The 12,936-nt window shown below is 45.5% G+C and overlaps 1 protein-coding gene across 5 annotated transcripts in view; it reads left to right on the top strand.

The window, feature by feature from the left end:
• The window catches only part of LOC119173364 (uncharacterized), a 138,368-nt gene that overhangs the window by 112,430 nt on the left and 13,002 nt on the right, over nt 1-12,936 (top strand). For 4 of the 5 annotated variants that reach the window (XM_037424213.2, XM_075889851.1, XM_075889850.1 and 1 more), the window contains 5 exons: nt 173-338; nt 5,751-5,906; nt 6,880-7,097; nt 7,714-7,846; nt 10,299-10,363. In XM_037424213.2, coding sequence (XP_037280110.2) covers nt 173-338; nt 5,751-5,906; nt 6,880-7,097; nt 7,714-7,846; nt 10,299-10,363 — 738 coding nt within the window. Of the gene's footprint in view, nt 1-172; nt 339-5,750; nt 5,907-6,879; nt 7,098-7,713; nt 7,847-10,298; nt 10,364-12,190; nt 12,378-12,936 lie in introns of those variants that run through there. The other variant, XM_075889853.1, reaches the window with a different exon arrangement.

Here is a 12,936-nt window from a genome sequence, read left to right as displayed (position 1 = left end):
CAAATAGACCATAATAGTGGCTTTCCTTTCATCATATTGGTCAATAAAAACTTTAGTTACTTTAGCAGTTACCGTTGATATGGTCGTATGTAAGAGAAAGCTACAAGCTGTGTTGGCGCACATTGTATGTCCTGCCTTGCGTGCTGAAAGCGGCTGTGTGTGTGGGCTGCAGGCTAGTGGAAAGCCTGGAGGCCCAGGTGCGCACCCTGTCTCAGGAAGGCGACAAGGCCCGGCAGGAGGTGGCCCAGCTCACCGAGAGGCACCAAACCGCGGTCGAGCGCACCACGGCTGACCATAACCGTGAGATTGCCTCCTTGCAGCAAAGGCTGGCCGACCTGGTGAGATTGTGTTCTTAGAATTGATCAGGGATATGTGAATATTCGAACTTTCAACAGTTATTCGAATAGTGTTTCGATTGGCAATGAAATTTTGACTATTAAAACTTCTCGAAGATAAATGCTGTTGACGTCTGATTGGCAGTGACCCATTCAGGTTTTTTATATGTTTCATCCCATAACATTATTGTATTGCGGCGAAGCTCCCTTTGAAACTCTGATATGGTAGTAAATGTAGTCACTCGAGAAAACAGACATGCACTGTGCCGTTACAATAAACCCTTCATGTTTTTAATATGCTTCACCACATTACAATATGGTATCGTGGCAAAGCTGTCTTCTAACCTACGCAGCATTAGTCTTAGTTAACGCTGTTTTGGACAAAGAAGTAAAAAAAAAATCGAAGGAGCATTTTCAGCATACGTAATTTCAGGTGTTTTTTATACACTGATGTTTACAGGGCAGATTAGCAAATCTGAATTCGAAGGGAGCGCATTCTTGTCTGTCAAATTAGTTGGGCCTCCATGGAAATTAAAGAGGGGAGATGTGGGGGAAACAGTCTTTTCCTTTGATGGTTAAAGTATTGACACCACATTTGTTGTTCAAAATAATGTAAATGAATACAATTCTGCCTATGCATCGCCTCACCCTTAATAAAATAGCTAATGAACACTATCTCTACAGCTGTTCACGAAGTTATCCAAAATAAGCACTTTCATGTTCCCATCTCATATCTATGTGCTTAGGGATCCCCTGTAACTTTTTTTCCGTAGTTTTCATTTTGAAGTATTCGAAAAGTGTTAAGCATATGTTCGACAACTATTCAAAAAGTATTCGATTCTATTCGCACTCGAACTTGAATACAGTCAAGCCCGCTTATTACAAACCTGAGCCTGACGCGGCATCCGTTCGCTGTATCCCGAAGTTCGTACTAAATGAAATCCAGCTTTTAAAAAAGTTGTGAGTGAAAACATAAAATTTTTTGCCCAAAAATGTCCGTGATGCCTGTGTTTCGCAAAGCAGAAGCGATAAAGGCGGTCCCGAGTTTATTTCAAACGGCAGCGTGCTCTTCGCCGAGGCCCGTGGCATAAGCTGCGTGAGGCACTGGCTCCAAAATTTTGTCGATCTCGCAATCCGATTCCTCCAAAAACGCTCTTGCCGTGTACTTCATTCACAATGCCCTTATCCGAGCACGGTTCTGCGGTGTCGGCATCATCATCATCGGTCGTAATGAAACCATTGCAACAGATGTCCCACCCGCTCTCCCATGTCGGAATCGATGACGCGCTGCCACAAATCGCTGCCGCAGTGGTCCTGTTTGGAAGCTTCAGGCTCGGCATCAAGCCAGACGTCGACGAAGTCGGCCTCACAAAAACAGTTTCGCGCACATGTAGCCGTCACCACCGCCCACGAAATATTCACCATTTGCATAGCTGAATACTGGGACGCCCGAAGCGGCAAGTTGGCTGCCAGGTAGTGAACAGCTATAGACGTCAGACTCTGCCCAGGTGGCGCTGCAAAAAACCCCGCCACCACTGCCCTCATCGACACGCCGGCCATAAATGGGTAGTGCAAAGCGAGCCGTCTGCAAGCAAACAAGTAGGCCCTCCTTTTTCGTTGGTCTTGAGGTGTGGTTTCCTTAAAATCAAGGGCCTGGCAAGCTTTTTCTTTCAATCCAACCTCGCTTCAGAAAAGTAGGAAGCTTATCAAAACGAACAGCGGGTACAATGCGAAAGTTGTTTCAGTTATTTCGGCGTACTGCAACTGGCACGTTAAGTGCAAGCGAGCATCGTGTGACATCAATTTCGAGGCAAGCACTCTGACGTTCGTTATGTAACGCCTAATGCCTTAAGTTTGGGCACACACATAATGTCAAAGCAATGAAGTGCATACACGAGCAATATATTTGACGATCAATGATATGAAGCTCGCTTTATTTGACGTGAATAGCCCTGGTGATTTTCGCTTTTGCAGTTGCATTATTCATCGATCTCTCGCTTCCTGTGCGTTGAACTGTTTTATTATGCACGCTAGAGCTAGAATGTTCTGTTGGCGGTTGTTACCCGTTTGTATACACAGCAAATGGGAATACATGCATGTGCACTTTCTCGGTGTATGACGGAAGGCAAAACTGAGCTCCTGTAATCACGGAGAAGAACGGCAAAAAAAAAAAAAAGACACTGATTGTGGTCACGATCATTTTGCAATTTGCCTGTATGGCGTATGCATTCACATTGCCTAATTAGAATTGGAACTTAGAGCCTTCAAAGCACTAGGGCGCAATGGTGTGCAACTTCAGATTAGCGGTGGTCGCGGCATGTGCGATGCTTATCGCGCACATTACCTGTCTACAGCTGCACGGCTGGCACTGCGGTCAGAGGCTCCGTTAAAGGGGTACTGACACAAAATTTCGGGGCTGAGATAGCCTGCAGGATCGATTCTCGTGAACATTCATATATCATCTGCAAGATATCAACAGCGAATATAGCTTGGAAAGTGTTTTAAGTTAATTTTGAAGTTTGCGTGCACGACCGACTCCATAGTGCTATGGACACCCTCGGAGGTGACTCCGAGGTGACCCCCTACTTCCCTCACGTCACCATGCTGCGGTCAACAAAGCAAGCTATGATTACGTCATAGCCGCCATTTTTCTTTTGCAGCGTTCGTTCCCGAAATCTATATTTCTCGGCGGCTGGTTGTGAGTGCGTGGCCGTTGCACACGCTTAGAAAGTTTTGTGTTTGGCGACATTCCAGTTCCGTTTCCTGTTTGAAGGTAATTCTTGATGTGGACCGTGCGGAAATGCGCCACAGTTCTGTGTGCTGACGTGGTCAAGAGCTGCACATGCTAGGTGGCGACAGTTGCACCCAGTTTTTGGAACTCTCTCAAACTGAAATTGAAAATAATTGATAATGAGGGGCCTGTAATTAATTATTTGTCACGTGCTGCAGCAAACGATGTGCCGTGTCATGACTAACAGGCCCCCAGCAACGCATAGCAGCAGAAAAACGCGAGGCCAAAGTTTTTGTGTCAGTACCCCTTTAAGCTTAATAATCAAAGTTAGCCTGGTTCTTCATCAAAGGTACTCAATACAATAACAGGAGACCTATAGATGATCACACTTTCTCATACAAATGGCTGTGGAGAACGCGACTAATTCGTTCACCCAACACGTTCGCAACGGCCCGTATCCAGCGCTCTCGCCGTTCTGCTTCGCAGATGCTGTGGAAATCAGTGAAATCGAAGTCATTTACGTCCGTAACAATTAACAATGCAAAAGTAGCGTCGTCTGGGGTTTTTTTGTGTTGTTGTTGAGCGCAGAGCTGTTGCGTCTGCTCTTGTTTTCGCCGTCGTTCTGGCGAGTGAACCAGCAAGCACGTCACGGTAGTTCGGTGACTCGTAGAAATTCGTAGTTCCTTTTATAAGTGTTCAATACGCAAAGACGCCTAATATTTAGCTCAATCCTTTCGTCCGCTGTAGTTGCACCCGGTTGCACAGCAAACTGTACAAGGGAGTCTGGCTTTGCACTATCTAAAGCTGTGTCGACAGATGACGCTGCGTATCCCCAAAACTCGAGAGTCTAACGTCTATGAGCAAACACTCCACGATGCGGCACCTAACGCGCGGATTAGGCCCAAGCAAAGCGGTAACACTTTCCAAGTTTTGTTGAGCGGCAGGAAAAAGCGTGCGAAGCCTCCCGTCCGCATCCTGACCACACATGCGGAGCGAGAGCGAGCAACACGCGCACACGTGACACTCATGCCAGAACGCGTGGTACAGCTTTGGGCCTGTTTCTAATCAGAAAACAAAACTTCTGAATTTGAGCAAGCGTGGCTGGCATCGCAGAGCTGTGGAGACGGGCGATGGAGTTGTGATAAAAAGAGGAGAGCCGAGAGAAGGACAAGGGGTTGCGATTGGGTGAAGAGAGGGGAGGATATGGCGGGAAAGCGAGCTTGAAAACCAAAACACGCAGGAAGGAGGCAGGTTGGGTAGTTTGCTTGAAAGGTCCGCAAAATGCGCAACTCCCGCGTAGAAAAACTTGAAAGAGGGCCTGCACGTGCAAAGCACGGCCGCCTGGATCCGCGTGCGCAGCGGTGTTCAAAGAATCAGCGGCCGTGGTCAAAGAATCGTTTTGTTGCGCCGGCAAGTTTGGTGGCCTCACCGACTTCGATATTTCGCGATTCATTCCACGCAAATTAACAGCCGTTTTTACGCTTCCACACGCGTGCGGAGGGCATGTTGAGTCGAGTGCAAAGTGAGGGAGAAGAGGTTCTAAACACGAAACGAATTGCCAATTATCAAAGTGGTTGGGGTAGTGTATACGCATGCACTAGAACGATATGATAAGACACAGACGATCAGATGCAGACGATGTTGGAAAATGGTCAGGTCACTCCAGGCCGGCGGCACTAACGACAGTACCAGCGATTGGAAACATGGGAGCTGGCCGACTGGTCTTCAAAAGATCGGTGACTGTGATAACACTGGCCGCGTCTGGCAATGTAGGGTGCTCAGAGTAGCATAGGGGACAAAGGACAGAGGGGTGCGTAACGAAAAAATGGTTGGGGAGAGCGGCAACTAGGGTACGCGGAGGCAGGGTCGGCGTTTAACACCAAGAATCTAACGGCACCTAGCTGATGCCCGATTGGTGGTCGAAAGTGGTTTCTCGGGAAGTCGGCAGAGCGCCGACTCCATTCTCTGTAACCGATCGGCGGCGCTCGGAGACATTCGTTGTGTGATTTTGTGTCATTGAAACAACGTATCTTTTCACGGTCATGCGGATATTGTTCGCTTTAAGGCAAAGTTCGTTTAAAGTGAGGCCGTTATTTGTGGGCTCAACTGTATTTGAATTCACTGCGCACCTGTAATTTTGATATTCGTACAGCCCTACAGATGTTGTAAAAAGATCGCATTTTTCACACTGTTGTTGCTAATAGATTTCGAAGTATATACCTTTCGCAATGTGGTCAGGTATACTTTGAAAGAAACAAGAGCGGTTATTTTGACAGTAATTTTGGGAGTTTATCTTGGAAAACTCAATCAGTGGCAGCAGACAAATAGCAAAGTTGAAAAGGTTTGGAGGTGAATTAGCAGCAGAAGACAGCACTCTTTCAGTCCTACACTCACTTCAGTCCTAGTCACAAGACATTTCCTCAAAGCTCAGAGATTTAAATGTGCACCCACGGAGCTCCACCTCAAAGCCTCTGTGGCACGTGAAATCTACTCCGAGATTACTGTTAAATTCTGCTCATAAAAGCTATGAGTATTTTCTTTTGCCATATTTTGGTGCATCTGGCTTCAACTGTCATGTTTCGACACTGGCAGGCTTGGTGACACTGAAAGAGTCTGGCAATACCGTTTTTCTTGACAGTTGGTCCCCTTCTTGACTTCCTCTATTTTTAAACCTCGCCGAGCAGGAGGACAGATTGGAGGAGCGGGTGCAGCGGTGCCGTACTCTGGAGCAGTCCAGCAATGAGGCCCAGGTGGAGCTGGAGAGCCAGGTGCGGTCGTGGCAGGACAAGCTGGCTTCTGCAGAGCTACAGGCCCAAAGGCTCAGCCAGGAGCTTGAACAGGTGAGGATAACGCTTAGACTGATGTGCTAATGCAAGGGGAAAATGAAGATCACTGGGAAGAACGTGTTTTTGTTTTGTCAGCCATACACTTATAGTGTAGCGTTCTGTGATAGTCATTCTTTGATACTGAATTGAATGTGAGCCAAATAGTGTCCAAAGCAGATATAATCGAATATTAAATAATTTTCAAATATAGTTCTCAGAAGAGAAAAGAAAATCAACAATTTTTAGTGTGTTTAGAAAGCGCTGTTTATATCCTAGTAAAGTATGCCCTTTGTGATGGAGTTCTTGGCATTATAAAACTTTGACCTTTAAATGCGCAACTAGTGCTAGGCATAAATACTCTGTTTGTTCACGTAACCAGCACTCTTAGTTGAGTTTGCACAGCTGTAGCCTAGTATGAAAAGCCTGGCATGCTGATTAAAGTTCATGATATGTTGCATAGCCCTAAACTCTTAGAAGACTATTCATGTTTATGAATTTTGTAGCGACTGTTAAATTTGACAGATAATAAAATAAGGCAGTAATCAATTAATTGTATAATTGTTGGAAACAGCTTCTTTGTACAGTGCTCACAGAATGAAATGTGTCATTCTAGCTTAGCAACGTACATGTTTTTTGTTTCCACCATCTTTATTCTGAGTCACGTCAGCGCAATCTTGGCCCATACACTCACATCACAGCAAACAGCACCTTTAGACATGGAATTAGGAATTAATAACAACACGACTTGATTACATAGATTTCTAGTGTATGCCAGCTGTTACGTCTGATGTTTATGTGTTGCATTACATTTTGTGAGTACTTTGCATTACAACAGTGCTCGGGGGCATCGTGTCTCATTATTAAAAATGTTTAGGTATTTGAATAACTTTCCTAATAATAACCATGGCAGCAATGGTCGTGTGAGGTGCAGTGTCTTTTTAAAAGCTCAGGAAAATGGTAGTAATAGTGGAAGTCTGGTTGAACACAGACACGAGAACTTCTAGCCGAAGAGAAGCGTCTGCGTGACGCCCAGAGCCAGGACCTGGGTTCGGAGGCCTCCGAGCGTGAACGCCAGCTGGTAAATGCACGGGCCGAGATGGAACGTCTTAAGGCTGAGTTTGACGCTCACCGCGAAGACCTCGCACGTCAAATCACGGAGACCAAAGAGAAAGAAGCCCGTGCTGTGGAAGAACTGCGGCGCGAAATGTACGTTGTCTCACTTTGCGACACTTTCTATGTTTCTTTACATGTATGCTTAACGCAGTGCTGACGTCTCATTTATGACTTCTCGTTTCATCACGTTGAGTGATTGTTGGTGATTCAAAATAGTTTAAAATGTATCAGTTAGGACTCTGAATTCAGTTTGGTGCTATGGTTTTTCTGAAAACCAGCTGTGATTTAGATTTTTGGGAGGTGTCGTCGGGTCATGTGAAAGTAAAACACTTGACCATTTTGTCACTCATAAAGTTAGCTCAATGGACTAGTATGCTGCTAAATCAGGTCACATCATGAGTAGAAGCACGGTGACTTTGCAATATAACGAGGAGTCTTATTCTGGGTTGGTCACTTGCAGCTATGCCTGTTACATTAAATATATGATGACTGGCTCAGAGGGCATGCAGAAAACTTGTTACTCCAGTGAAGTGTCTATGGACATGTGTGACATTGGGCAAAAGTGCAAGTATCCTCAAAAAGTGTAGAAAAGTACGAAAATGCCCTATTTGTTTACCTTTCAAACTACGAGAAGCTATATTTGAGGATTCTTTCACGGTTTCTGTGTCCAAGCAGTGTTTGCATCTGTGTCAATTTATCCTTGTCGTAGGGAAAGCCAGATAGGCGTCGTCAACGAATTGCGGCAGCTCCTCTCCAGGGCGGAAAAAGACAGACAGACCCTGACGGAACGCAACACACTGATGGAGCAACAGCTGACACAGGCCAGTGCTGCGCAGCAGAAGGTGTGCACAAATTTTGCTTACCTTCTGATAATATAAACTTGGGGTTTAATGTCCCTAAACCCTGATATGATTATGTGAGATGCTGCAGTAGAGAGCTGGAAATTTCGAGCATCTGTGGTTCTGTAACATGCACTGAAATCTAAGTATGCGAGCTTCAGACATTTTTGCTTCCTTTGAAAATGCTGCCACTGAAGCCGGTATTGGACCCCGCGATCTTCAGGACCACACCACCGTGGTGGGTTTTTCTTGCTTTTTGGAAGAAATACATGGTTATGATGCAACTGATTACAGCTCTATTTATGGGCTGCAGATTGAAACGGGGCTTACAGGCCTATCCCTGAAGTGATGGTACTGGGTCCGGCAAAAAACTGCCAGGTCTGCACGGAACATGCAGCACAGTCACAGCAAAAGCTGGAAGAGCGGCCTTTCAGAGCCTTTTCTAAACACTCTTTGGGTAACCGCTACAAGCACACTTGCTGGGCACCCACTGCGCCATAAATAATAATAATTTCTGTGTAGTAGGCCAGCATTCACTATGCTATCCTTTGTCATTCATTAGAGAAGCGTGGTATCTGTTACACACTTGCAAGGAATTTTGTGCAAATCTTTAATGCAGTGGCCCACGAAGATGTGGGTATGCGCTTGAAGTGGGTATGTGCCACAGTCAACAGATGAGCAAGAATAAGTTTTTGTAATGAGTTGGAGCGTCGGATGACCCACTCGTTACACAATTCTCATCGTGTAATGCCTGGTTGTGCTTTTGCTGTTCTAAAACGCTTTATTACACATACTAACTCGATTCCTTTCCCAATATCGAGCCTGCCTAAGACAAGTTTGCAATGTAGTTTCAAGTACAGGCGTGGCTCTGCGGTAAAATACTGGGCTGGCACACAGAGGACCCAGGTCGTAATCCCGCTGTGTCCTTGGTGTTTTTATTTAGTTTTTTTTTTTATTTCATGCTATAGTGCTTATGGACACGAGCGGTGGCAGCGGACAACTACAGCTCCGCATGTGACCCTTTTCGTAATCTCATAGTAGTTTTCACTGTAAAAATTACACCATCTCCCGCTAAAGGGAATTATGTGTAGACGCAAAGCACCGGGCGACAACGGTTACACAGGCGCCCCGCCGCGGTGGTCTAGTGGCTAAGGTACTCGGCTGCTGACCCGCAGGGCGCGGGTTCGAATCCCGGCTGCGGCGGCTGCATTTCCGATGGAGGCGGAAATGTTGTAGGCCCGTGTGCTCAGATTTGGGTGCACGTTAAACAACCCCAGGTGGTCTAAATTTCCGGAGCCCTCCACTACGGCGTCTCTTATAATCATATAGTGGTTTTGGGACGTTAAACCCCACATATCAATCAATCAATGGTTACACAGGCTGCGGTGTTGACACTGGCTTTCTCATAGCATTTCACTGGAGAAACAGCTGGGGAGGCGCAAAGCACCCAGTGATAGACCAGTGTTTCATATTGGAACATTCCAATCACTGTACGAATAGGCTATAAGAGACAAAAGACTCCAATTAGACTTGAAGACCTGCAGTCCTCGTTTAGTTAATGTGCATGCTGGGAATTTTAATTTTTCAATACAGAGAGGAAATCTCCCACCAGCATTATCTTGGAGGTCAAGATCCAGTGCCTATATATATGGTATAGCCAGCGAACGGTTGTGGAGCATGAGCAGTTCAATCAAGAACTCCGCTAGCAAGCGCTGCCTACGTTGGCATTGCGAAGCGATAGAAAGGAGGGATGGGAGCATAAAAGAGGAGAGAGAGGTGCAGCAGATGCACATGCGCCTTAAGGTGGTCACGCCGCACACTGGATTGAGCCCGCCCATAAGAAGCTTCACATCTTAAAGAATTTGTTGATGCCATTGTTATTTAAGCTCTTCACGATAGCTTTTTTGGCATCAATACGCCTTGCACACCACAATTCTCACACTGCAAAGCCTTTCTGAAAGTCAGCTGCTATGACCTTTATAGAGACTGTGACAGCTTTTTGGATGGCACAGTCTCTTTTAAACTGTGACCTTTTCAGCTCTGCGAACAAAAGAAGTCTGCCTGTGCTCACATTAGGGTCAGTGCAGTCCTGATGCAGTTTTGATGCAGTCCTGATGTTGTTCTAGTTCAGTCCTGATGCAGTTGTGGTACAGCTGCTTCAGGACTGTCAATGACTGATCTAACTGCTGTGACAAGTGATGTTTGAGCTTTTTCAGTCATTGGTCAAGAGAAGAGAAAGGGATTTTTTGCTGACTTTGATAATTTATTGTGAAGTAGAGACTATGTGCTGCACTATAATATTTGGATCATGTGTTCTTGAGAGCCTGTAATATCAATCGGCAGCATTTTCTGACCATGTTCAAAAGTGTTGCAAGACCTCTTTAAGCATTCAAGTAGATGTTACCAGTGTGTAGTACAAAACTGGCAACCTGGTTTTTGACATTATGTTATGCAGGCTGATGATGGCAGTGCAGCAGAGATCAAGGCACTCAAAAGCCAGCTCGAGAATCTGCAAAATAGGTAAGTTAAAAAAAGAAGCTTGAAAGGGCACTGCAATTGATCTGTGTGTGTGAGATGTTGAAGTATATGTTCACTGGAGCTACTTGAAACTGACATTGCTGTGTGAAATTATGGCAGGCATAGGGTGGACATGCATAAAACGGGTTGCAGCTTAGTGAAGTAGGGATTACTGGTGGCTGTTTTTTCTTTTCTGGAGTCCGTAGATTGCTACAGTAACCTGACATAGCTAAGCTCTTGGTTATGAGGTCAAGATGTAGCGATTCACAGTTGCTGCTAAACCACAACATTTTTTCTGGGTTGAACATGTACTTATGTGTACAGGAGCTTAAACCCTGGTAATATGTGTCCGGGGTACCTCTTGGGGCACTACAGAAGTAAACTCAAGATTATCACTTGCATCAGGCGGTCAATAGGATTGAGTTGCTAAGACAGGGTGTATTTAAAAGAAAAAAAACAGAGACCTTGAAGTGGGTAATTTTCTACTTGCATATCTGGAAATTTAAATGTGAAGATTGGCGCAGTCTGCAGCGTTGCAGTTCAATTATGTCACGTATACGTGCACCTCATGACAGGTTGATGGCTTATAATGCTGAGAAGCAACGCAGGCTTGCGTAGGAGAGTTGTCAGTTCAAATGCCATTCGCTACTTGCTTTGGGAGCTTGGCACCTTCATAACTCACTTGGCCACAGTGTGCAGTTCTGAAAAAAACCTGTCTTCACGTCTACAGGTGGTTGCTATGAAATGGAGTGCTGCTGTTGTACGCCTTCTCGTGATTGCAGAAAGGCTCGCAGAGTGTTGCTAAATTTTCCAGTGCAGCGGTCACCCTGTTAACATACCCACTTATCTGCACAGTTGTCACAAATGGCAATGAGTTTCATTACAGACTCGTGAAGGAAGGAGAGTAGGAGTTGAGAGGGACTTTTTCTAAAGTAAGAATAACAGAAAAAGAAATAAAGATAAAATCAAATAAAAACATAAACCTCTCGCAACTAGTAGGCGCACCTCTATGATATCTCGTTCATTGTTTTTTTGTTGTTCTAGTTGTTGACTCTCATTGCCACATTAAATGATGGCTGACTGAAGGACAACAAGCTAAGCTATGTATTTAACCATGCCGTTCTCCCCTCTTCCTTATCTAATGACATCAAGGTAACGTAGTGACTTGCATTTTAACTAGTACTTGCTTCGTCAGAACAGTTGCATATTTTTGCAGCACTTGAATCGCGCATTATGTTGCTGCGGTAACACTTCCTTTGGTTGCCAAGCCAATACACACCCGAGACCAGCTGGTATTCTCATAAGATGTTTAATGCGAGCTAGTCCTGAAAGGCAGGTTGTCAACATAGAGGGGAGGTTAACATAGCGGTATTAAATGTTACGTTTAGGACCGTTACATTGTCAGCAGTGTCATCCGCATATTCTGTACAGATATTCTACAGTGCCTCTCTGTTCACCTTTGTCACTCAGAGCAATGAAAACAGGTCTGTATGCCCATGCATCGGCTGTAAGACACAGCCTCAGGCATTTAGGTTTTGTTGTATGCTATACACAGCCTCTCACACAACATGTGGCATGTCCTGCGGGCAACTAACCCAAACAGTTTTCTTTTTGTGCATGCACTATTGCCTAGTTGAGTGTGGCAATACCATCAGTAGTGTGCAGGAAGCATGAGGGATGGCTAGGGATGCACTCAGGGGTAGAAGTAATACGCTAACAGGTGGCACTATGCCACTGTCTCTCTCTCTCTTTTTCCCCTTTCTCTCTGTCCCATTCTCTCTCCTTCTCTCCTTGCTTCACGTGGTAACTGAACCCTTCCACGACGGTAAGCGTGCAACCCCTCTGGAATGCCATCTGGGCCCTTGCTGCCTTTTTGCTCTTCTGCATTGCCTATATCACGCGCTGAGTGCACACTGAAAGCTATGGGCTGCGCTGCCTTGCCCAAGACCGTGCGCTGTTGTGTTTTTCGGAGATCCAAAAGGCTTCTGTTTATACTCCCCTGAACAGACATCGTGCAAAATTTTTGAAGGCCGGCCAGCTCTGCAAAGCGCTCGTGGAGTTTGCGTTCAAAACATTTTAGCACTATATGTTGAAGAGCGAACGACAAATGCTCATGCCCACTCATCCTAGTGTAGTTGCTTAGAGAAGCATCTCTCAAAGTCTAGTTTAAAAGAACCTCATTTTCGTGGAGGAGTGCTCAAACTTGTGGGCTGGCATTGCCTCAAAAGTGGAGCTACAAGTATAGTCTGTTCTTTTGGTAAAGGGAAGGTTCTGATGTATGGCTTCCAATTTGCTGGTGTTTCATCCGCAAGCATGGGCTGTAACTTGGTTAATGCACTGCACAGATTGCAGAGAGCCAACTGTTCTGCTGGCCATAAGCCATTGGCCAGCAGAACAGTGCTGGGCAGCTGTACAATTGGTGGAGGGAAGATTAGCTCATGTTCTCAGAACACGTGTTGAACAGTGTATTGTGCAATGCATAGCAATTGCAATGTCATATGTAGCATTAGTCTAATAAAGTGCATTAGCAGTGCCAATGCTGTTGGGGGGGGGGGGGGGGATCGCACTGACGGTCT

Source organism: Rhipicephalus microplus, chromosome 3, assembly GCF_043290135.1.
Source record: "Rhipicephalus microplus isolate Deutch F79 chromosome 3, USDA_Rmic, whole genome shotgun sequence".
Taxonomy (NCBI): Eukaryota; Metazoa; Arthropoda; class Arachnida; order Ixodida; family Ixodidae; genus Rhipicephalus; species Rhipicephalus microplus.
Note: the sequence above shows the minus strand (reverse complement) of the source record. Positions and strands in the feature narration are given on the sequence as shown.